This window comes from Emydura macquarii, unplaced genomic scaffold (assembly GCF_026122565.2).
Source record: "Emydura macquarii macquarii isolate MOO-44397 ecotype Brisbane River unplaced genomic scaffold, CSIRO-AGI_Emac_v2 contig_1876, whole genome shotgun sequence".
Classification (NCBI taxonomy): domain Eukaryota; kingdom Metazoa; phylum Chordata; order Testudines; family Chelidae; genus Emydura; species Emydura macquarii.
This window is the reverse complement of record NW_027132013.1, coordinates 24984973-25010953: the sequence shown is the minus strand read 5'-3', so window position 1 is coordinate 25010953 and position 25981 is coordinate 24984973. Positions and strand designations below refer to the sequence as shown.

The window sequence follows — 25981 nt, the reverse complement described above, 5'->3', positions numbered from 1 at the left end:
TGTTTACAGGAGTGGACACTGGTCCTATGACTCATGCCCGGAAGAAACAACTTTTCCTTCTAAAACATCCAGCTGGTTCTGCTGGCCAAACTTTGTCACCAATAGACGGTGAAAGAATGGATAGGACTGAGACAAAGTGCAGTGAGCAAGGAGATACCACTGAGATTCAAAACTGCCAGAGTGGGTTTGCGTCTGTGAACAAAAACAGGAATTTGCCAGAGATCAGAAAGACATACCCTTTAAGGAAACGTCTGATCACTTCTGTGGACAAAAAAACGTGCAAAGTGCTTCTCACCAGACTAGAGGACGTGGCTGGATCACTGTCAAAAGAAACCCAGAGTGGCACAAAAAGAGATCTCTCCAGCTGGATGGATGACTTCAGACCTGCCTGTTTCCCAGAACAAGTTCAGACTGTGGGAACAGGGAAGAGTGATCCATTTGGGGAAAAGTGTACAATAACTTGTCCTGGAACAGAACAGGAACCCAGTGCTACTCCTTTGGAGCCCAGGAAACGAAGACTAGCCTCACTGAATGCAGAAGCAGTGAATAATCTGCTGTTTGAACGGGATGATGGTTTATTATCTGGCAGGCGTTTTCGGAAAGACTCTGTCAAAGCCAGTGGAGATTGTAGCACTAAGGGCTTGCACTGCAAAGCTAGTGGCAACTGGCCCTTATTGGGAAAATCAGCTGTAAAAACAGTAAAGGGAAAGAATCAGAGTGGATCAAGTCAGAAATGCAATAGCTCTGATCATTCATTGGATGAGGTCTTTGAAGATGGAACAAAGAGGGAGGATAGTGGAATGCCCCATCATCCCACCCCAAAGCGATTGGCCAGTCTCAATGCTGTGGCATTTTTGAAATTGACCCATGAAAAAGACCAACCTTTGAAGCAGAGGAGTAAATCAGATGCAGAGGGCAAGTCTGAGAACCATTGTTCCAAATCGAGGCTCAGGTGGGCCAAAGCCAATAGGAAGAATTGTGTCAAATCCAAAAAGGAAATGTCCAATGTAAAAATGGAGGGACCACATGGCTGGCAAGGAGTTCCTGCAAGTGCTTTTAGGAAAGCAGACCATCAGGACTCCTCTCGAATCCATGGGAAAATGGAATCGCTCCATTATGAACCATTATCTAATTCCTATGATAGCACAGAGGGTTTCTACCACAGACTGCCTTTGCTTACGGGTGGGCAAGCTTCCATGAAGCCTGAGTATGGGAGACCTGGGGAGAAATCTCCTACTCCCAAACAGGAATTTCATCAGCCTTCCTTCCCCGTGCAGCAGTTCCATCCCTTGCCTGTGCCAGGAAATCACACGGATTGTGGATGTCTCTGTGAATCTTCAGATTTGACTCCATTGAACAGGTTTTACATTTATTATGGCCAAAGTGGATACAGTGGCTACTCTCCCTGCTCGGTTTACCCTAAGGATGAGCTTTCACAATCTACCTGTGAGGGGCTCTTGGTATCTCCAACTTCATTGCCATCAGGTACTCCTTTCCAGCCACTTCACTGGTGTAACTCTCCATACTGTTGTGGCGAAGGAACGGCTGTTAACAGTTACAGCCTTTGTGGAGTTATGCATGTGCCAGAGAGCAGGATTAGCAGTGTGCATACAGGACGGAACAGCTACCCCTACAAAATGCCTTTTGCAGCAGGTAAGACAAAGTAACAAATCACGGTCTTAGCATTCCTAAGTGAAGGGGGTGAGATTAGTACATTAATAAGCGGGGGGAGAGGGGGCATCTTGTTGCCTATGTATGACCAAGTAAGAGGGTATGCTCCCTATGTATTTGGTTCAACTAAATCTGGGACATGTACTGTCTGTTGGTGAGGAAGATGTAGCAATTCAGCTACACTTCCAGATGTTATGGCATTCCTTTTTTTTCCTCTAATGGCTCTGTTTCCATTAGAATGTTTTATGGGTCTGGGAAAATAGACTCAGAGGGCTGGTAATAAGATTTGGGGCAGAAAGAAGTTTGTCCTTGGTTTGAATTCTGCCAGGTTGGAAGTAACCACACTAAAATGGCTATCTAATCTATGTGAAAGGAGGGGGTGCTCTGTTTAGTTCCTAGTGGACGAGTGGTCCAGTTTGCCAAACTGCCACCACTGTGTATAAGTGCTCTAATTCATAGTCCCAGCTGAATCCAAAGATGATGCAGACCCTGGAGATCAAATTACCCTTTCATCCTGAGAGGTACTCATGTTAGTGAAGGGTTGAGGTAGGTTGACTGGGCAGTGTGTGGAAGCTGGCACTGCCTTCTACCCTATACCTGATCTGTGGGCTTCAGTCTCTAGGTTGTCAGACACCTTTCAACAGCGGTGCCGTTCTCAAAGTACATTTTATGGAGATCTCACAAAATCTCTTCTTTGGTTTTTTTCTTTCCTTTGAATACACCAAAGTTATCCACTGTTTCAGCTGATGCTACCTGTGGCAGGGCATCGTCCTGCTCCTGTCCCTTTTCTAGCCCCAAACTGTTTGGAGACCTTCTTCTGGACAACCCCCTTGTGGAATTTATGACAGAGTTCTCCCTGCTATCATTCCAGACTTGTGCAGCTCTGGATTTACAATAGTATATGCTCCTTAGCTCACTCAACCTAGGAGGGGAGACAGAAGGGATCTTCCTTCTGAGAGATCTCTCCTGGTTCTGGCTCGGACCCTGAAAAGCCTGCCTGCCATTCTCTCTCTCTTCCCCTGGAGTACATCCTTCCTGGGTGTTTTCTACTTTCTGGGCTGATGGATTAATTAGCCTTGTAGTTCTCTCCTGCCCAACCCCAATCTATCAATTAGGCACAGCTTTGCTCCTCAGGTTTACTCTGGGGTGATTTACCTGGTGATCCAGTGATCAGAGTGCTGGTACCACTGGAAAAACACCAAAAGACGTTAGTAGTGAGATCTGTAACATAATTGCACCCCGTATATTGAGATAATTAACTCACTGAATGTCAGTGGATTCTTGAGATCCTATTAGATCCCTTTCCCTGGTTTTATGTGTAGCCTGTGAGACATTCAAACACAGAAGTGTAATCTGTTTAATAAATAATGCAGGTATTTGTGGAGCTTTTTTTTCCCTAGATGTATTTTTCACAGCCATAGTACTATGTTTTTGTCCGGGAGTTTTGCCTGGCTATTAGCCAGGATGGGCAGGAATTGCTGTTTGCCAGAAGCTAGGAGTGGGCAGTGGGATGGATCGCTTGATGATTACCTGTTCTGTTCATTCCCTCTGAAGCACCTGACATTGGCCACTGTCGGAAGACAGGATACTGGGCTAGATGGACCATTGGTCTGACCCAGTATGGCCATTCTTATGTTCCTATGTTCTTCACTATATAGAAAAATATCTATTTTAAATATTTAAAGCTGGCTACCAGAATTGCCAGGACAGTCATATACCCATACATTTTCAGCATAAAAGCCACCAAGCTATAAAGGGGTGGGTGTGTTGCTATTACCAAAATACAGTGTAATTTATAAACCAGGATTGCTTCATCTACCTCTGAGATGGAATTGTCTCTGAAGCAATGCTGTACAGTTTAGGATTCAAAGGGGAGCATAACTTATCCAGTTAAAACTGCTGGGGGGTTTTAGGTAGGTGGATGAATCTTCGAAGTCATCAGTACAGGGTGAGGTGGGTTTTATGGCCTCCTTCCGTTCTAAGAAGTTGCTGTAACTCCGGAGCACTTGAGTGAAGCATAGGTTTCCTTTTTCCAAAATATATCTCTGCTGCCCTGATGCTAAACAGTACATAAAGGTCTTAATAACAGCTCTAAGGGTTTTCATAACTGAATAATACTTGAGAAGACTAGTTCAGAGATAAGAATACTGGCCTTTGATATACACCTCTGTATAGGGCCTCGACTCACACCAGTCTATGCTGTACTAAAAGGAATTGGGTCAGACACCTTAGTGATGCTAGCCTAACATTCAGATGAAAGCATTGTGAGGATGTTTTGGTGGTGTACTGAGTGATTTCCTATGGAGAGGGAGAAGAGTCTAGTTTGCTGATTGATGTCATCCTGCCTTGGAAAAGTGATTTGTTAGCTCAGGTGCCATGAGTAGTGCCAGTCTGTCCTATGGGTAGGATTCCTCCAAAGTATTAAGACCTTCCCTGCTAGATTTTTCTTTTTAAAGGCAAGGGCCAAGGTATCAAACTTCTTAAATGTGGTGCCTTCAGGTTGTGTGTTCAAATGTGTGGATTCCCCGTATTATCTTGTCTTCCTTGCTGAGTAACTGCCATTTAGAATTCTGCAATATTGAAATACTCTAGAGTTTCTGTTTTTCCTAGGTGAAGTGTGGAGGGGAAGGTCTCTTATTCTAAAGAAGTTTAGAATAGAGTTTAATGTTCTAGTGCTGGTTTGTTGAGGTTTGTGAAAAAGATTTGAATCTTCCTTGGAAAGGCCAGTTTCAGTGAGTTAAAAGGGTTACGTTAACCTGAATAATGTCTTATTCAGAGAAGAGGGGTCAAGGTTGATTCCCCAAGTGTTGCCAGTTTGACATCTCAAGTGCCTGGCATCTCTATTGTTGATTACAGTTTGTTGTTAGAGAGGTTAGTTGGGTACCCAGTGGGGCCAAACTGCCCTTGTAGAGGTAACTAATTTTTAATGCTGTCACCTTGGTGATGATGGGTTTCGTTAAATGCTGTTCGTAGATATTAGCCTTCTCTTTACAGGGGACAAGGGTTGATTTTGTACTCAGAAGAGCACAATGCATTGTAAGAATGAGGTGCCAGTCTCATTCACTGGGGAGGGTTTGTTCACTTGTAGGTGAATGACGGAGGGGTCTGTGGTATACAGGTGAAGGAATTAGGCTGGTGACCAGGCAGTGCTTATTCGCCACAGCCAGCAGAGAGAGAGAGAGGATTACTCGTGTTCCAGTGACAGCAGCCTGCTATGGAAAACTGCAGGCAGGGTAATAAGGTTAAGACTGAGCAGACTAGATGAAGAGATAGCCGCAGTGGTTCACTCTTTTAGTCATGGGGGATGCTATATTGATAGCATTTGGAACAGATGAATTAATGGGTGGTCAAGAGATGCTAGGGAGATTAAACCTCGGCAATGACCATTTTTGGTGGTGGAAATGTGTACGTGGCAGATGGGAATGTAGGACATAAGGGGGTTCATGTGACCCAATTGAGCACCTGATGAATGAAGTCTTTCCCTTTCTGGGGGTGGGTAACTATTAGTGAAGCTGTTTGTCATTGTGAGAATGGCTTGTGATCCAAGTGTCCCTGAGGCTGCTACATTACTACATAGGTCATCTGTGGAATTAGCAGATTTAACAGGGGGTCAGAGTTCAGTTCCTGATCTTCGCACCATTAAATAAAGCTACACCGGATGGCTATCCAAGGGGTCCCAAATCTGACTCAAATCCATTTAGGAGTTCCTAAGGCTTTCCTACATCATCATTCTGAGCTTTTCCCCCTATCGTAGTACAACTGCTCTGTTCTCCTTCTTTACCCCCCTGCACCCTCCAACATTTTTCCTCCCTTTTTACCATCTTTTAAATACCATCACAATCACTCACCAGCCCCATCAGCTAAAGAGTCGGAGGGAAGCTGCAGAGTGACAGCAAACACATGCCCTTCAAGGGGAGCAGTGCTATACATCTGTAGCACTACAAGCTGTCTGCAAGCTGCACTACAAGCTGTCAAAAATCTTTCTGACCAGCTCTATTAGCTGTACTTGTTTTTATAGCTGTTACTGCTAATCTGTGAATGCAACTTTCTTTTGTTACTGCTCCTATCTCCATGGATGGTGATTGTTTCATAACCTTTTACAGCTCATTGAGTGGGAGGCAGGGGGCAGCAGTTTCCCACTGTTTGGAGTAGCCCCAGTCATGCTTCATTCTGTAAATTGAATCAGTTATTACGCTGATTCTCTTAAATGGCTTTGATTTTTAAGGCGGTGCCCACTTGGGGACCTGCAGATGTATCAAAGCAGCTGTCTTTGTGAACCTTATTGCTTTCTGAGATTGCTGAAGCTGCCCTGTTGGCATTTCCAGAATGCATGTTTTCGGATTTATGAAGCATGGGGATTTTCTTATGTACTGGACCGTTTGTTAAGCTGGGGACTCCCTCTCTGCCCGAGTTGATAATGCTGTGTCATTAGACTTGTTCAGATCTAAGCTTCTTTCTTTTTTACTCAGGCTTGTTGTCATGGATTGAACATTTCTTGCACTGAGACTTTTGGATGTGTATTATCAAAATGCTTTGGAAGGCTTTGTCAACTGACTTGCTAGACTATCATGTACTAAATCTGTCTGCTTCTTGGATATACGGCTGTCCTAAAAGCAACAGCACATGCTTTTTTCAAGCTTGGCCCCATGTTTTATCATTGATTTGAATCTCATTAGAGAAAGCTCTTTACTTTCACCGACTAAATTTAGTATCTAATTTGGCACCTTGAAGGAAATTGGGCTTTTGTATTAGTACAGAGTGATAGATATGTAGGGCCGATAGGGACCTCAAGAGGTCATCTAGTCCTCCACCCTGTGCTGAGGCAGGATTAAGTATATCTAGATCGCCCCTGACAGATGTTTAATGTATAGTTTAGTCCTTTGCCAGTTCTCACTTCTCTCACAATATAAGTCCTTCAGCTACTCCCCTTTACATGTATGTTGACAGGATGGAATCACTGAAGTCAAGTATCACTTTGGGCACTAACCACCAATGGTTGGCTGGCACTACTAAGGGGAATATCAAATGGCTTTGTGGTAGTGAGGATGTTATTCAATGTATTTTCATAGCACATTTAAGTGTCGTTGCTTTTAGACTCGAGCAGTAGTACACAATGCTTCATAGTACAAGGAGTCCATGTTTACCTTAAATATAAGTATTGTCCACTACTAGTAATGCAATAAAGAGAACTCTGTAGGAAAGTATTGCTTAGCTTGGGATCATCTTGCTAATTTAGTCGTTATCCAGAACCTATAGTACAAATATACCACTCTTTCCCCATCTCCCTCTCTCTCATTAGAAGGCTGCAAATCTCTAGACCAGCTGAGCCTCACAATCCCTGTGGCAGGGCACCCTGCATCACCTGCCCACCCACTCTCAGGATGTCCTGTACCCAGTGTGCCACCAGCTGCAGAACCAGTTCCTCACTTGCAAGCCCCCAACTCGGAACCTCAGACCATGGCCCGAGAATGTCCACAGAGCTCCAAGCCCCCCAGTGGCTCCAAATCTGGTCTCCGAAATACAATGGGCTGCTTACATGCCTGTGATAGCAAAGCAGCAGGAGGTCACTCTCATCCAAAGCAGCAGCGCATCAGCAGGAGGAGAGCGACCAATGGCTGGATACCCGTGGGTGCAGCCTGCGAAAAGGCCGTGTATGTTGTGGTAAGTGCTGGAAAATTACTGCTTTCCTATGTATGCCTCCAAGCATGTTGTACAGTAAACTGAGATCCTGTAGGGACAAGGAAGGGAGGTTGGAGGGTTTCAGGTTACGTAGACTTGCCTGCACCTACAAGAACATTCTCCAGAGTGACTTGCCTGCTGGGAACTGTTACCTCTGTAACAGCATATCACTGCATGTAAACAATTGGATTGGCGCAAAACATTTTCGCTGGGCTTTGGGGCTTAGCCACTTGACCGTTGGCTTCTCATTCTTTCTCCAGTACTGCAGCAGCACAAGACCTGGTGTGCCCTTGCGTCTGGCGTGACAGGCAAGCAGAGAAAAAGCCTGAAAGGAAAACCTGCTTCTCCAGTACCTTTTCCCACATAATGGATAGTGGGTTTGTAGCCAGGATGAGAGTGGCACCCCATGCTCACCTCAGTCCATCGTAAGGAAAGATCACCCAGACTATCTCCTGTAGGCCAGGACACAAGTGCTGGATCAGGGAAGCAGTGATCCCGAGCAGGGAAGTGGCAAGTGGTGTCTTCTAGCTCCACTACAGAGAATAGAGGAAGGAGCAGTCTAAGGGCAATTCTAAGGCAAGAATAGCTACTGCCAAGCTGTTTGAGCCTTTCCCATCAGCCATTGGTGGTACCTGTAGCTCCAGCAATAATTCCCCTCTGTTGCCCAGTACATGTCCTTGGAAGGACACAAAGTAAGTCCAGTCGGGGCCCCAACAACTCACATCTTTTATGCCCTATTTATAGTGGCTTAGCCAGCTGTTCTTCTCCATTCAGCTTTTCCAACTAGGCTTCCCCCTTCGACAGACCTCAGACAGTCTGAAGCTGTAGGTATAGGGGTAGATATCTGTTCCAGTGAGTTAACTCTACTGCACAGAGGCTTAGCCTGTTGAGCGGTTTCATTTTATCCATAGTATCGAAGCGCACACAGAGATGGGCAAAAAAAATCTGAAGGAAACTATCTCAGTACAGAAGGCTCTTAACTCACAGGTAGGTTCTAGCTACACTGCAAAACAGGAACAACCTAGGTTGAGTTTCAGAACCCAGGTCTACAGACTCTGGCATGCACTGCAGAGCTAAAAATAGCAGTGTAGATGTTCCTGCACAGGCTGGAGCTTGGGCTCTGAGACCAACCACCTTGTTGAGTTTCAGAGCCCAAGCTCCAGCCTGAGTGGGAATGTCGTCTTTGGGTTTTTTCAGTGTAGACCTACCCATAGAGACAGAGCCTGTTACTTTTGTTCCTCATGCCCAAGAGATCAGATGGGAACAGAATAGAAAAGCAACCTTAACCTTTTTAGGCTTTTTCTTTGCTCATGTCATGCTGGGGACATGTTGGGCATATGCTGCTGCAGTATTGGAGGAAGAATGAGAAGCCAAGAATCAAGTAACTCAGCCCAAACATTTTTGCACCAGTCCCGTCTGTGTCGTCACAACCCCTTGGCCTCACTTGGCTGGTAAAGTAGATTTCATTTAGCCTATGTTTTCAAGAGGACATATTACGTGCTTTGCATTCTTACAAATAGTTTTTAGCACTCTCTTCGGAAGCATAACTATTACATTTCAAAACAAACAACACATTTCGTCTCCATTGGCAGCAGTAGCACAAGTAGCTGAAAACCTACAATATCTAGATTGATATTAAAAATTTGTTGTCACAGGGACACTAACCTGAAAGCAGGTTTGTGTGTACATAGGTGTAGGAGTGCTCACTTTGGATTAATTTAAAATACAGCAGGAGAGATGGTTTTGAAGTACTACTTTTTCCTTTTAGACTAAGACTGATTCTTAAACTGGTGAGGTGAAGATTCTGCAGTCTGTGCTGTAATAGCCGTATGTTTTCTCCATCGCCTTTCTGAAAGTCAGACTGGTGGTCCTACCTGATCTGAAGACACTTGGTTACTGAACCTAGGAGTGGAACCTGTTCTGTGGCTTTTTTCTGGGTTTATTAGTAAATAGTTCACACCCGCTTTTCAAATTGACCCTCTGGGTGTAGAGATGCTACGAGTGGGTTTGTGCCGTGTGACTTCTCTCTGGGATCTCTTGCAACCAACGCACACTACTTTGGACAGGGCTTTTAGTGAACTGTTTTAACCAAGATGAGGAAGATTAAATGCAGTTTGGAATAGTTGTTCTAAAGTATTTCTTAGCCTAACTTTCTGCCTGTCTTTCCTCTGCTAACATTGTAGAATGAGCCAGAGCCAACTGTTCGTAAGAGCTACCAGGCTGTGGAGAGAGATGGGGAAATTATCCGCGTACGAGATACAGTCCTTTTGAAATCGGGACCACGAAAGAAATCTATGCCTTATGTGGCAAAAATATCAGCGCTGTGGGAAGACCCCAAAACAGGTATTGGGCAGAAAGTCAGAGGACAGTATGTTGACATTCTGCCTGTCAAGTCCTGAAGAACTGAATGGAAATGGGTTTAGTGGTAGAATTGAGCAGTGGATGCTAGTTTGCCAGAATAACTCACCATTACCAGTTTAGGTGATAAAGGGAAGGGGTTAGATAATCAGAGCTCCATAGCTGTGCCTGGTGATTTCTGCTGCCGGAACTGAAATTTCATCTTTTTAATCGCTGACCCAGAGCCAGTAATTGTCCTGAAAGCTTCTGTACAGATCTGCCAACTAAAGATCTTTGCAACAGTTTCTTCTAAGTAATTTTGTAGGAGCAGGTATCTCATGAACCACTAATTGTGCAAGTGTTCTAGACAGTTTATAGGCTGGGAAATTAAGCATTGGTTAGTAGCTGCAGAAATTCTTGATATTAGCACTGGAAATCATGTAATAGGGACAAGCTGAATGGTGATTGATTGCAATAGTGTTATTTTGATTGTAAGTTCCCATATCAGACAAGCATCCGGGGCTAGAGCCTAATTCTATGTATAAATTGGAAGCTCGTTATTCTAAATGGTACAGAGCAAGTCCTAACCCTGACAGCTTGTGAGAGAGCGAAACTTAAGACAGTAAACTGGTACCATGCTAGTAGTGCTTTTTTTTTGCATTTACCAGGACTAAATATTGCAAGTCCTAAACCTTAGACTAGTGTACTTGATAAATCCCAGCTCAGCTGTTGTTTCATATTTGAACGTTTGGCTTTGTTCACTAGTGACCTCTTAACCTAGGACTGTGAGTGCTTATTCAATGGTAAGGGTGCAATGGAATAGCGACACCATTTGTTTTACCTAGGCAGTTGCTGTAACAAAAGGAAACTCAGCTCAGCATCAAATATTTATCACAGTATAGCTGCAGTTAAGTGAGGGCTATGGAAATGCAAGGGCTGATGGATGAAACAGGAGAGCTGAAACTGGATGGTGATACTCCTTCGTTGTGTGTTCGTCACTGAATTTAAAATGTCTCTTGTCTCCTTCCAGGAGAGCTAATGATGAGTCTCCTGTGGTATTACAGACCAGAGCACACTCAGGGAGGTCGCAGTCCCAGCATGCATCAGGTGAGCAGTTCCAAATCCCTAGCTGGGAAGGTTAGGGGATATTTGGCAAGGATCCTGGTACATCCCCTCTATTCCAGGGAGATGCGACTGGAATGAGCATCACTGCTGAACATTCATGCATAGCCCTTCAGAACACATGGAGGCAGGATCCTGGCTGCTCCATAGATGCTGCCATATTTTTGTGTTGAATGGATAAAAGCTGTTTCTTGTAGGGCACAAGCAATCTAATGCCGTGAGTAGCAAGCTTAAGTGGTAATGGAAGACTCTCTGTACCTTTCATTGGACCTTCTTTGATTTAAAATTTACTATTTTCTCTCGTCTGAAAACAAGATTGTGCCTTGTTTAAAAAAGAGGCTATTTGACTTTAGCTAGGGGAAGGTGCACTTTGTTGGGAATCAGAAAATCATGAGTTCAGATCTGTCCTATTCCACTCACTGCTGTGTTATGTATTAAATCAAGATTTGATGTCTTTCTAAAAGATATGCTTTGGTTATGAGCTCAATGCAGGAATTACTGGGTGAGAATCTGTGGCCTGTGTCATGCAGGACATCAGACTTAGATGATCCTAATGGGTCCCTTCTTGCCTTAAATCTATGAATTTGTGACTTTACATTAGAAACTCCAATCCCTCTGGCCTGAAATTAGACATACAAGACCAAAGTCTTCTGTTCCTTTTTTGTATAATGTGAATGTAAATCTGTATAGGGCAGAAAAGGCTGGATTTATTATGAATGTTAAAACAGATTTACAAAGGATATTATGCTTCTACACAGAGGATTCACTTTTAAAAGTAAAATTTGTGACCCAGTATGTCTTCAAACATAGGTCTGTTGCTTTGCTTGGTTTTGCATGGAGGGGGAAAGGTACGTTTTTAAATCAAAAGAGCTGAGAGATTTGAGAGGAATGAGTTGCTGCCATTTTTCAATCCAACAAAAAGTCCACGATGTGTTGTTTTGAAATTTAGTTCAGTAGTTGTACATGCTGCGTGTACAGTCCCCAGTTTTTATTTTGGAAACCAGTTTGGTACCTTGTAACATTTTAAGACCATAAACTAATTCAAAGTGTATTTAGCTGCATTTTAGTGTGTAGAGACCAAGAAGTCTGGGTTAGGGAGGAACTAACAACACTTTCCTCTTCCCACACCTGCCTTGCTATACAAAAACTGTTTTCAAAGGAGAGGCCGCCACTGGGGTGAGTAGGAGGAATAGGCTTGCCAAAGGTGACTCAGATAAACTTGATTTAAGGAGTAAACCAAAACATTCACACACCTGTAAGTCTTGGGGTTGGTTTGTTAGTTTTTTGTTGCTTGTCTAGTTGTTGAACACGTTCCCAAACTCTGCCCCTGAGGTTGTACTGCAGCTTGTCCTCCACCTACCCTGCTTCCCTGGGGTTCCGTGCGAAACAAACCCTGAAGCACACTGCTGGCTACTGCTTCCAGACACTTACACAACAGCACCCTTATTACCCCAGATCCTCTTGGCTTCTGATCACCACACCTGATATTCTTTAAATTAGCTCCAGCTGGGTTGGCCTACGCCCAGTGGCAGCACTTGTCAACCACTCCCTAACTGTTTTAGATGCACGCTTTTGAGATTCCAACTGGGAAGAAAAGGCTACTGCCATTTCTTCATCACTTAAAATGGCTCTCTCAATTGATGAGGGGGGGTGTTGGAGAAGAAAAAGGGACAATTTATTTGCTCTGAGACTGATCACTACAGTAATTTAGAGGTTAGTGGAGAGGCTGACTAAGTTCCTTTCATACTCCATTCATATCCCTTATTTGTGAAAATGAATCAGAAAAGGTTCCCAGCACAGGAGAGAGAAAAGTGAGACCATCCCCAGGATATTGGAAATTTGGGAGGAAGAGCACTTCTGCCTAGAATGGCTAAAGAAAGTGGGGGATAAGAAGGGTCATTCTTTGCCATGCAGTTTTTCCAGTCTTTCCATGTCCAGTTTCAGAGGTCTGATGCTGAGATTGGATGGGGTGAAAAATCCTGTCTTTACTGGGGCTTTATTTTGGATTTCTTTGCATCTTGGGCCTTTTGCAATGTCTCTCTGACAGACATTACAGGGTGTTTTCCCTTTAAATTATCTTCTTGCTGTGCCGGGTATTGGAAGAGCATTTTTTTAAAAAGCTGCATTCATATTACTCAGTGCAGCATTCTGAAAGGTCACCTGGAGAGAAACGCTTATCACAATATAAGTCTCAGACACTCAGTTGCATTTGAAATGAGAGATTTGGTTATAAGCATCATCACTGAGGTGCCGTCTTACCAAACAGTTATATTTGTAACGCTAGCAGTACTTGTGGAGACCTGCTAATATAAAGTAGGATGGTGGTGAGTTACATGATGGGAAAGCTATAACATTTTGATCAAAAGTCAAACAGTGAAGTTCTTTTGGTCACTAAAGCAGTTAGACAGGCTATAAAATTATAACTGTAAATTGTTTGGGTTAATTGCCGCATTCGACTTCGGGGGGGGATTGTGCTTTCTCTTTAAGAAGCGTGTTGTTGCATGCGTGCATAACCTTTCTCTTCTTTACAATTACGAGAGAGTACATATGACTGCCTTGCCTCTCTAAGTGTTCCTGTCCAGTTGAGTGACTGTCCTTGTTGTATATCCTTTTGCAGAATGAGATCTTTGCATCCCGACATCAGGATGAAAACAGTGTTGCCTGCATTGAGGAAAAGTGTTACGTTCTGACCTTTGCAGAGTACTGCAGGTAGGTGGTGCTCTTAACTTGCTGTTGCTTTCGAAACTTCTCTGTATCGCCAGTTTTTTTCAACGTTTCTATTACCCAACATCATTCAACAGATCTGTGTGTGCTTTGCAGCTTACTTTAATCTGTACTGCAGTACATTTAGAGAATGGGTGTGATATACTGATCTAGGAGTGTTGTCATACACTAGTAGCTCCTTTGGATATCTATTTGCTTTGTGTTTTATAAACACTTTAAGAGGTTTATAAGTGTTTACACATACACGACCTTTCTACCACAGCACATGGTCATCAATAGATACAGTAAAACACAATATTTCAGTTACAAAACTAAAGTGCAATAGAAAAATGTAGCGAACCCATACAAGGATTATACATTTCCCCAGCCTGCACGTGTGCTTCAAGTTCAACTAAAATGCATGCTAATGTGTTTGTTGTCCTTATCATATTTTGTAGGCATGCCTGTAGTATTAGATGTTTTGGTAATTAGGTTATCCAATATCGTGACTAGAGAAATATTTAACTCACTTTACAGTTTAATTTTTGCTATTTTTAATCTGTTTTAGTGACCAAGGACTGCAGAGTATCTGTATTTTCTAACAAATTGCACCATTTAAACGAACAGTAGCAAAATAAAAATTAGCTTTAAAGTCCAGACCGTAGATTATTAAAATGGAAAATAACCTTTTAAAATCGATCCTGTTATACGTGCTTTTTTACTATGTGCTGATGGTTACATTATATGCTTAGCTGATCTTGGACAGTAAAACTAGCCCAACCAGTTTCACAAAGGTCCTTGTGATATGTCCCAGTGCTTCACAGTTTGGGTTTCTAAAACCAAAGGTTAGTTTCTAAACAGTTCTTTTTAATTAAATGAACTTATACTAATTTTTACAATAGTTCTTTTGTTCACTATGTACATCCTGGTTCTGAACCTACCTGCTGCTTTTTTAATAACTCACTCCCCTAAAAAGCAGACATGGGTGGCTGGGTGTAATATACTGTTCAGTTTTGCATGGGTTTGAAGCTTCTGAAGAGAAGTCCCATTTCTCTGTGGCATGGCTTGACAGAGGCAGGTGGATGTTACATTAAAGCAACAAGAGCAGCTCTGAACTATTCCAAATGTGCCTTTATGGAACTTTAATAAAAGTGGAATAAATCCACTCTGAGTAATTTAAAATAAATTTTGAAAGATCATTTTCTCTCATTTTCCTTTTGGCATAACTAAACTTTCAGAAGCACTTGCTAAAGTGAGCCGTAGAATGAAAATGTAGTAAAGAAAAGCTTGTTTATACAATGAGCCCTGGCAAAAGAGATGGCAAGGCAGTTCTTACAAATCTGCTTGGTATGTTTAGGTAAAAACCACCAACAAAATAGGATAGGTTTGTTTCTGCTCTAATTACTTTGAATCTATGAAGTTGCGGCAGCTCTGACATGAAACTGCTGTGATTAGTATGCAGCCTTTTCTCATAAATTGTTTGCTGAGGGGTTACCCCTCTCAGTACCCACAGGGGCTATTCCTGACCCAGTGGCCAAATGTTGATATATATTTTTACTGTACTGTGTGGAGCCAACTTTACAAATGTGATGCTAATTGGACCTGTTGGTGGTGTTCCTTAGAAATGTACCTTCTGCACACTGTATGATTGGTTTATTGCTGACCTGAGCTAGACTGGTTTGAATGCTCAGGGAGTCTAAAGACATCAGCACAGGCAGTGGGAAGGTGTTTTCACGAACTAGTCAGCAAAGCTGAATTTACTGTCTCAGAAGAACCTCCTATATGGATTCCCGTTGAGACAACTGTTGTGGCACAATGTTTGTTCGAAACCACTTGAAGAACTGATAAGATAGCATGATCTGTGGTATCCATTGCATTGTGCTCTTGCAGCTATCCTTCCCCGTTTCTAAATACCTCTATGCTATCCAGGTGAGAGTTCAACTAGCTGGGTTACTAAGCAGATACCCAAAATTACATAAGTCTTGTTCATGGTGATTCCATCTCAGTGCTACCACAGTTGATGCAAAGTAAGTGTTTGAAACTCAAGCTAGAGAGGAAGGAGATTTTACTTGTGCATGGAGGATTTTGCTGCTTCATTGGCAGCTCTGTCTCTGGGCTATGTACCAAGCACATGGATAAGGTTCTCACCATAAGAATCATGTTCAACAAGAAGTTTGATCACTGACGCCCATGTTCCATCAGTGGTGAAAAATTGGTTGGTTGGTTAATTGTAATCTTCAAAATATTTCAAATTTAGGAGCTTTCTTCCTGATGCCAACCTTAGCATGGAGATTCAAGCCTTTGATCTTTAGACTGGATTACCGTTGTGTGCACTCTTGTGCCCTTAAAACCACTCCAATTCTGCAGCTATTGCAGAACAAGCTTGACTACTGTGCAAGAGCTTTGCCCCCAAGTTTTGCACCCACATTCCATAGGTTGTTTACTTGCTGAACAGGTAGCTAATGTATCACTGTTTTATGGATATAGTCACCCAGCTTTATGTAAGAGGGCTATTCTACATCAGGTATTGCCTGCTTATGTCCTGCTGCTGCAGCTGAGCTCAATGAGGTTGTTACAGCTGTTTAGCTATAAATAAACTCTAGAAAGGACAGGAGACAGGCTTTTCTCTGCAGGGCTGGGAATGCTGTCCCTCTCAACACTCTCCACTGCATGTCTGTGTCATCCCACTGGGCAAGGCTCACTTTTTTTAATGTTTAATGTGTTTAGCTGGCATGCTTTGTTCTGCTTCTGTTCTCGGCTCTGTTTGTGCACATTCTGTCAATTTGTGCTTTCAAATGTTTATATTTTGAAGGTGCCCAGTAGCCTCCTGCCATGCATGCTTATAAATTAAAATACTGTGATATAATTCAGGTTGACTGGCTGGCTGATAGTTTTATACGCACACATTTTTTCTGAGATCCCCCCCCAAATTGTTTTAAAGGGCTGAAATCCATGAGGGCATATGCCTTCTCCCGGACCAGGGCTCACAAATGGCAGGTATTGTTGCAGAGTATCCAACTCCAGCATGTATTAATTTAATTTTTTTGTCATTTTGCAGGACCAGTAAATTGGCCTTGTTGACGCAGAGAATGGAATGTTTTGTGACCTGGCTATGTTCTTGCTTCATCACCTTCATCTTTATTTGAGCAACCATTTTTTTTTCCAGTGCTATTCAACAGAAATAAAGTGAAGGTGGTTAAACAATGCAGATTAATTGCTGTAATCCTCTGTACTGTAATATTGTACAGAATCTACCAGCCAGGAAATATAAACCAGTGTGCTACTTGGTAATGCTCAGAGTAGTTATAACTTGTCAACCAACCTCTAGATCTGTTCTTGAAGAAAGGATAATCCATAACTTTATCCTCTCCATTCCTGCTGTATGCTGTCAGGAATATAATATAATGGATGATAACTCCAAGGAGCAGACAAAGATTATAGCCTCCTCCAGTAGGCTTTAGCAGGAATAGTGAAAGCTTGAGCAGTGAAGGCACTAAATGAAGATTCCCTTCTGTGTTTAATTACATTGCAGATTTTGTGCCTTGGCAAAACGTCGGGTTGAGGGGATTCCAGGCAGAAAAACCATGATGGTTCCTCCGTCAGAAGAGTATTCCACACCTCCACATCGCAAAGTGCCGGAGGACACTGATCCTGACCTGGTTTTCCTCTGCCGTCATGTCTATGATTTCCGACATGGGCGCATTTTGAAGAATCCGCAGTAGTAACACGCTTTAGTCCAGCTATGGCGATGACTGTGGCACCAGAGAGCCAATGGCAGGTTGAACATCTGGGACATCCATGCATGCTCAGCAACTTTTCTAGTACTGCTTGCAGGCTGGAAGGAATGTCCAAGCACTCTGTCCTCAAAGACTGAAAAGATTTCCGCATTCAGGAACAGATCCCTGTCAAGGAAGGCAGCAGTTCAAAGCACAGCACTTCATTAAAGAGCATAAATTAAAATATATACCTATAAATAAATATATATATAGATATAGGTACTTGCAAGTGTTAAATCTATATCTATATATGTATATAGAGATGCATATATTGAAAGGGGTTTTGCAAGGGAGAAAAGCCAGTATACTAAATCCAAAGCCATCATTGGTGGGGATGGTCAGAACATGCAGGAAGGATGCCGTGGTGCAGGTATGAGTCAAGCAGGTATGTGGTGCAGGTATGAGTCATGGTTTTCACGTCCTACTGTGAAGGGAGAGAAAGACCAGTTCCTTTACACAGCGCAAGATAGTCATGCATGCTCAGCAGAAAAGGCAGAGTGCGGGGGATTCTTGATGGCACTGCTACTTCGAAATCCAACAGTTCCTCTTGAAGTTGTGCTGTGTGCCAACCGGCCCTCTGCCATGCTGAATAGCTTTTTGCTTTGTAAAGGGAGAGGGACGGGACCCCTTTTCCCTGGACATTTTTTCTGTAATCTATGATTTACTGCCCAGATTAGGATCTTTAGGCAGGCGTTGAACTGTGTTCCAGCTCCAAGGCAGAAAATGGGACAAAGGATAATAAGCCTTACCTCACGCCATTATGGAAAAGCTGCAGGTCTGTCAGAGATCCTTGGCCAACAAAGCACACCTCCAGCAGGCACATAACTGTTTTGTTAAGACTTGGCGCGCACAAGGTGTGCTCTGTAGGTGAAAGCCGTGATTGTGTTCTCCCCAGAATACTCATCTCTTTGCCCTAACTGACATCAGAGGCCTTCCCTAGCAGTATAAATGGGTTATTCTATCCCTTCCAAGTTCAGTTTTCTTTGCTGTAGTTTAGTCCTTGTAGACCTTAGATATGCACATTCCACCATAGGTGGGTAAGATAAAGGCAGGGGAAGAAATGAAAAATATTTCCTTGGGCCATTTCATCCTAAAAATGACACCTGACATGACTCTCTTGGTCTTGGGCATGGTCGTATTGCTGAGAAAATGAGCAGTGTTCTCCCTTGGCACTGCCTTTCATCCTCCTACCCTACCACTTGTACTGACATGAACATGCTCACCAGGGTGGCTTTGTGGCTTCTGAAAGGAACTGACCAATGAGAGATTTGCATTGTTGAAAAATGCTACTTGATTCCTACAGATACTTTTGCCTCTTGCCTTATGTGTATAGATCCTAGAGATACTTTAGTTTATCTTAACACAAACTATTGACGTTAATTCTAAAAGAAAACCAAAGGACAGCATAACAGAGTCCATTGAATCAGTCACACAAAGCTGGGAATCCATTTGTAGATTGCACTAATTTAAAGAATGAGAATCAACACTGTATCAGTCCATGTACCTGCTGACTGCTGGAGTCACTCATTTAAACTAGGGACCTGCATTTTCAGTTTTTTGGGCGCCTGAACTAGTGTTAAACAATAGAAGTGTTCATACTGCTTTAATGTTGTTGTCCTTTAAGTGGAAGTAGCACTACCTGTACTCACCACGGACACTGACGGAGCTGGAATCAAAGGGATTTCCCTCTTGCTCTGATCACTGAGGCTAGGCCTACCTGGCCTGGAGAAAATATCCCTACCACATTCACTTCCGTTAAGTGAAAATTGCGCAGCCTGTGTTTCTGTTAACACAGGAGTTGTATCCATAGATTTGCTCTACATACCAAAGAGGAGGATGTTTATGGAGGACGAGAGAACCCTGAAAGAAGATGGGAAGGTCTGAGGCCCATGAGGGCCAGGCCTGAAAGCGTGGCACACGTTCACCTGATCTCAATGGACAATTCCTGCTCAGTATTCCAGAGGATGATGAAAAATTCCAAAGTCCCTGCCAGTGCGCCCTAGGGGGAAAGTCTCGAGCCTTCATTTTCAAGAGGTTTAACCCTAGGCAAGTGAGCACAGATCCATCGTTTAAGCATCTTAATCCCATCTAATCCCTCAAGGTACTGTTGGTGTCCAAGTAATTGTCTGCATTTCCCTTAACGATTACTTGGAATAAGGAGGTCAGGCCATTAGCACTACAGAGCACGCTTCACTACAGCACAAGAGCAGGGTCAGGAGTAACCTCAGGTCTCTTGCTTGGCCAAGTGAGAGTATCCTGCAGGGATGCTCACTGATTCTAGATGGAGGAGGGCATGGCTCTTGCTCCCTAGTAGTAAACGGCGGTGTGGTTGTGGAGCAATATTGTAATTTCTGTAGCTGCTACCTGCCCTTCTGGTCCCATGGTGAGAGCAGTTGTTGAGGCGACAGAGTGCAGAGAGGCATGCAAGGAAAATTGAGCTGTTGGACTAATATAGGGGAAACAACCCAGATTGATGATATGGGAAAGTCTTAGGAACTCCTATGTGGACAAGCTGATATGTCCTGAGTCAGAGTTGGGACCCGTTGGGACAGCCATCCTGAATAGAATCAAAGGGGTTCAGGTAGTCCAGGCTAAGATGCCTGGTGATCCTCTTCTGCAAAAGGAGTAGCTTTATTTACTGGTGTGGTGACAGCTCTCCTGCTAATTCAGACTCCACACACTACTGCAAAGTCAGTAAAGGGTTTAATAACCAGCCTCAGAAACCACAGTAACTTGCTGAAAATCTTTCTTCTCCTGGTTCCCTCTCCACCTTTGTCCTTTCTCCTTTCCAGGCGGGGGAAAAGAAATCAAACTTGCCTAAAGGGGAGAGGAAAAATTGTATTTACCCAGGCTCTGGGATGCGCTGTTACCCCCGTCTGGAAAGGAGAAATCCTGTCTCTTCTGATGTTATGTCAGAATCTGCTTCAGGCTAAGAACATTGTTCAAGATTCAAATGGTTGCTTATGCTGTTGTGCAAACAGCATGTAAATGAATCAAAATGTCTTATCCGTAATGAGAATATTTCATGCTTTTTTAATCTATTAGATATGGAAATATTTTTTGAAACTGAAAATGCAGTTGGTAGAATTTAAATTGAAACGTAATACATGTAAAATATATTTTAGTTGATAATTTTGTAAAATGCACTTTTTTGTGTCTCTTCCCTGGTTTCCCGGATCTGTATTTCAGTGTTTACAGATGGAATGAGAACATTCCCTATACCCTCCTTCTGTGAGAAAGATATATTAGAAGTAATTCTTAAAAAATAAATTTGAAAAATTGTATTGATTTAGAAAACAAATGTCAAGTGTTGTGCAGTTTTTATTTTTCGCTGTCACTCAGAATTCCATGTTCCTTCCAGCACTGGCCAGTTTTCAGTTTGAACAATGTAAGAGGAGAATTGAGTAGAGGCCAGTAATCCAGGAATAAGAAGTGAACAAGATTGAGTCAGTTAGGAGTAGATGTTAATGTGCGACCTTGTATGTGTGATTGATGGGACACTTGCAGTGGGGATGGGGAGTGGGGAGAGATACTCATGTAAGTGTGCATATCTGTAAGGTTGTAGAATGAGCCGGGAAAGGCAAGGTAGTTAGGAATCTTTGAGTGTGTTGGGAGAGGTGCCTGAGGAGGAGGATGCTGAGTGAGCACCAGATGGAGCATTGTGTTGTTTTGTTTTTTTCAAATCTGGTTTTTCTATGGCTTCCATCCCAGGAGTATCTGAGAGAGGATATCTTCCTCTTGAATAGAAAAACAGAAGACCTCTTTATGGTGAATGCAAAACCCCTCGTGTTTTCCCAAGGTTCTGCAGGCCGACCTCCAAGTCGTGTCTTCAAAACACCAGACAGAAATTCCTGTTGGAACAGATGTTCAGCAAAGCATTCTGTGGGAAGATGGATTATCTCCTGGGGGTGGGGAGGGAGGAGGTAGAGGAGGGTGGTGTTCCTTCAGCATCATCCAGAGATCAGTGGATGTCTGTTGTTTGTATTACAGTAGTGCCTACAGGCCCCAGCTGTGACAGTGAGACCTGTTGTGCTGGGCATTGTACATAGCGAGAGACCATCCCTGTCCCAGAGAGCTTACAGTCTAAATAGATAGGACAAAGAAAGGGTGGAGAGGAAACAGAGGCAGAGAGGGGTGAAGTGATTTGCTTATGCTCACCCAGCAGGCCTGGGTATAGAACCCAGGTCTCCTGACTCCCACGCTGACGCACCATCCATTGGACTCACTCTCTTTGTCCATCATTGTGTGTGCAAATCTAAATTATCTACGTTGCGCTGGTTTATTTTACACCAATTAAATATTGTGTTTTTCCTGAGGATGTTGGCAGGTTTGGTGTGGGATTTGGAATCCCCTGGAGAGGAAGTTCGTCCACTGCAGCAGGTTGAAGAAAGCTTGGAGGTTGAGGTGGCTGCAGAAATAGGTCTGTGAGGTTTGCGAGCTGGGTGGGAAAACTTGGTTTTGCAGGCTGCATGGTGTGCACCATCAGGTGACTGGGCACACAGCCCTATCTATTGGCAAAGTCACCAGCAGTTAATGAAGGCACGAGGAGGGTGTGACGCATGCAGGGAGTTAGTGAATGTATTGGGTTACAAAGCTGTATACTTCATTATTTTGATTTCTATATTTTGAAAATTTTACAGTGTTGGACGTCTCTGGACTTGCATGGTCAAATTTCCCAAGTATCCCTTGCTAACTGTTTATCAAGAGTGGCTTTCACAAGCTCTTTGCTTACTTCTGAATTGTTCAAATGTCTCTCCTTTTTATTTTCCTTCTCAAGCACAGATTTGGAGAAGCATTGTGCATCACAACCACCAAAGAGCATTTATTGATCCTCTCTCCACAATTAGTAATAGACTTTTATTTTTTTTCTGACTTTCTCATATTAGTCATATCCTTGTGTCTCCCCTCTTTCCCCCCACCCCCACACCCTTACGCTCTTTGGCTGCTCTAATTCTGCATTTTTGCTGCCTTTAATCTTTTCTCTGCAGCATTAACTGATTCTATATATATTTATTTGCTTCCCATCTCACTTCCAAGAAAGGCTTCTATTAAACCTCAGATCTCTGCTTAGTCCTTGAGGAAGCCATAGTGCCACTTCTTGCCGTGTTCTTTTACAGTGGAATAGTAACCTGTGTGTTCGTTCATTCTCTCTTGTGCGCTTTTTCTCTCCAGAGTATCTTGGTTTCTTCCTGGTGCAGTAGCAGCAAGTGCAGTAGCACCACACTCAGGCACAGAAGGATTCTACACGTGGAGCTGTCTGCACTAGGAAATTGGAGGTGATCCCATGGCCTTTCCCTCAGTGACCACCTCCATGTGTAGAAACCCATCTGCAGCGGCATGTGACGACATCATCTGCCGATGTTGTCTCAATCCAGGTCTGTAAAACAATCATATAAGAATGGGTTTGTGCTTGAAAAAAAGCAAAAACGACTCCAATGGAGAGAGCCCCGAAGGGCAGGGGTGAGCATAGTTTTGTATATCTTGATACAATTTAAAGTTTGGGATTTTGAGGAGGAGAGGGGAAGCAGGACTTCTGAGGAGTGCTTGACCATTAGGTACGTCTGCCATCTGGTGGCAGACTCATGATTGGAAAGCATAGCCAGGGTGCTGTGCATGGCAGTGAGGGTAAGAACTGATCTAACTATCATTATTACTTTAAAAGGAGCCAAATCCTGGATTCCTTACTCAAGTTACAGAAAAGAAACCTCCCCGTCCCTCCATGAGAGTTTTGTTTTCAAAAGGACTGAGGACTGCAAGATTGGCCTGTAGTGCCTATAGCTGTATAACACCCACCAAGCATAAGCTGTCCGGAGAAAAACTGCAGCTGGATGGGAGGGTCAGGATAGAGGGCAGCACCCTGAGCTGCTAACCCGGACATGTGATAAGAACCAGGAAGTTCTCCAAAACTCAGCAATGCCTTGAGTGCTATTCCATGAGGCTTGGCTGAGCACCTCAATATGGGCAGACAGAGAGTAGTTTGGATTATGGGTAGTGATTTCCTCTCTGTAGGCCCTTGGAAATGGAAAGGACAATTTACAGAAGTGATGGACTGTTGTTCATTGATGAGAGATGGACCTCATACACAAGCAAAGGGAGAGAATGAGGTTCTGGGAGCAAGATGAGGGAGGAGGGGGGAAAAAAGAATCAATGTCTGTTACTGATACTGAATTAACTCCCAAGTATAGAGAAGGAAGTGACTTGGTGTGGTTTGTGGAAGGGACAGAAGGTGCCAAAGGGACATAGGTGGGGTGACCACATGCGTGCAAAATGCCTCAGACCCCAGCCCAGCATGTCATAAATACAGGGAGTGGTGTAAAAGCAGAACTGGCTTCTGGTGAGGGCAGTAATCTCAGCTTTCACTCCCAGAGCTCCAGTCATGCATCCTATCTTTAACCCCCTCCATGCCACAGGAGGCTATTCTATTGCCCGTACACTCACTACTACCCACTCCTCACATCCTACCTGTCCTTGCCCATTTCAGAACAGGGGTGCTGTGTAGGCAGACAGTGAGGATACAGAGAAACAACTTGCAGATCTGTGAAAGCTCAACACAGACCTCTTGTCTGAACAATGACTTTTCTTGTGGATTTTTAGAGTTGCCTTTTGGGTGTCGTGGATCCCAGTTCTAGGCTGTCTCTTTTTGTGCTATCTTAAAGAATATGGGTTTTCTTTGGCTTTTCTTTACCTCCAGATACAATTCATTTACAAGTTTATCCAGATTGCTGGGTGAAGGTGAAGCTATGGAGTTGTAGGAGATAAACCTCAGAGACAATTCAAAATTATGGAACGCTTCCTGATATTGAAGGAATCCAAGTAAGATTCAGTAAATGTTATCACAGAAACCTGAGCTTGCAAGTATGCACAAACTCTCCCACAATGCACTGGTGCAAAGACTGTTTTGAAGCATGGTAAGTGAGGATATGCAGTGCTGAGACACGGTTTTGCTTCGTGGAATCATGCTGTGTGGACACAAGTGTTTACAACCAGCCATATTTGCAAAGCCCAGTTCAGACATGTTCTGGTGCAGTGTTGTTAGGCCCTTACTGGCTTTTAGAAAGACACAGGTGCAGCTCCTGAACTGCTTTTAAAGGGAGTGTTCTCATACCGCCCCTGCCAGTCTTCTATCATGTTCCATTAAAAGCTCCAGGACCTGCTTTTTCGGGGGATTATGCTTTTTGCCAGCGGATACGTTACCTGCAGTTTTTTTACCAAGGATCCTTGTTACGAGTGCTGTTCCTTGCAGAAAACTCTGTGCAAGTTTTACCTGTAAACTAGAGAAATGGATAGAAATAAGAGAGAATGTAGGGTGAGATCAGGAAAAAAAACCTCTTGACAATGAAATTGATTAAGCTGTGGAATAATCTCCCAAAGGAAGTGGGGATCTTCTGCTTATAATATTTAAATTAGACTGCACAGACGAATAAATTCAGGAGCTAGAGCCCTGTGTATTCCCGCTTCCATGACTGCTGGCCTTTGCTCCAGAATCTCTGCTGTTTAAATAAATAAATAAAATCTAATCCTTTTGGTCGCAAAGAGATCCTTTGCAAAATTGAATCGACTTTAACTCAATATGTTGTTTTTCTTCCAGGGTCTGGAGGGAGCCTGAAACAATAGCTCTAAGGGAAGTGTGTGATTAGTGCTTGTTACTACTGAAACCCAGCAATGACAATGTTGTCAGCATTAACTATTTAACTGCTGATCATTTTAGCTGAAAAAATCCAGCTAATATTTCTGTCCCCCAATCCCAGTCACCTCCCATGTCTTCTCCTCAGCTAAAAACTCCTCATGGGCCTCCATCAAAGGCCAAATCCTCCAGCTTCACCTTGTTAGCTTCCCTAGGCATTGTCAACACAAATCTGACACCCATCGGAAGCATGGGGACGATGTAAAGGAGAATCGGATTTCATATCAAAGCATGCAACATGGAGGAATACTGTACCTACAACCAACCGTTTTCATATTTACAGTAAACAAACTCCTTTTGTGAACCTGATATTGACATGGAATTTCTGGCCTGAAACACCAAATGGGTCCAGCTCGCTACAGAGGTCTTTGTGACCACATGCTCTGGGTGTCCCTAAGCCTCTGACCGACAGAGGCTGGGAATGGGCAACGGGATGGATCATTCAGTGATTGCCCGTTCTGTTCATTCCTGCTGAAGCACCAGCCAGTGTCAGAAGACAGGATACTGGGCTAGATGGACCATTGGTCTGACCCAGTATGACCCTTCTTATGATCACTATAATAGGTGTGACAACCATGCATTGCTAGAGAGATGGACTGTATGAGCTAATAAGCCAGGCAACATGTACTCTGGCAAGCTGGACCTAAGATCTGCAGCAGGACCTGTGGATTCTCGAGCACTTTGATGTGTCAGGCTCAGGAGTTCATGGTAGTTTCATTTAAATTACAAACTTGCTGCTTTAATGAACTAAATGACAGTGATTAATGCAAGCAGTGCAGGAGCCAGAGTGCTGTTTGTTTAGCTATTAAATTCATATTGCTCCATATTGTCGGTGTGCCACATCTGTAGTGAAAACGGGTAAATACATTGTAGAAGTTGCAGGCGGAAGCTGGAGGTTTGGGCACAGTGGAAGGAACCATTCAGGCATTTGGCATTGGAGGTAGTTTAGGGTTGTGGCAAATCAGATGGATGTTGACATTTAAATTGTTAAATTTTGGTTTCAGAATGA

At 43.3% G+C, this 25981-nt stretch overlaps 1 protein-coding gene across 1 annotated transcript in view; it reads left to right on the top strand.

Moving 5' to 3' along the window:
• The window catches only part of BAHD1 (bromo adjacent homology domain containing 1), a 66401-nt gene extending 45818 nt beyond the window's left edge, over positions 1–20583 (top strand). Inside the window, exons 2-7 of the mRNA XM_067557997.1 lie at positions 10–1653; positions 6971–7332; positions 9534–9693; positions 10718–10794; positions 13427–13518; positions 17045–20583. Coding sequence (XP_067414098.1) covers positions 27–1653; positions 6971–7332; positions 9534–9693; positions 10718–10794; positions 13427–13518; positions 17045–17234 — 2508 coding nt within the window. The 5' untranslated portion in view covers positions 10–26 and the 3' untranslated portion in view covers positions 17235–20583. The remainder of the gene's footprint in view (positions 1–9; positions 1654–6970; positions 7333–9533; positions 9694–10717; positions 10795–13426; positions 13519–17044) is intronic.
• The last annotated feature ends 5398 nt before the right edge of the window (positions 20584–25981 follow it).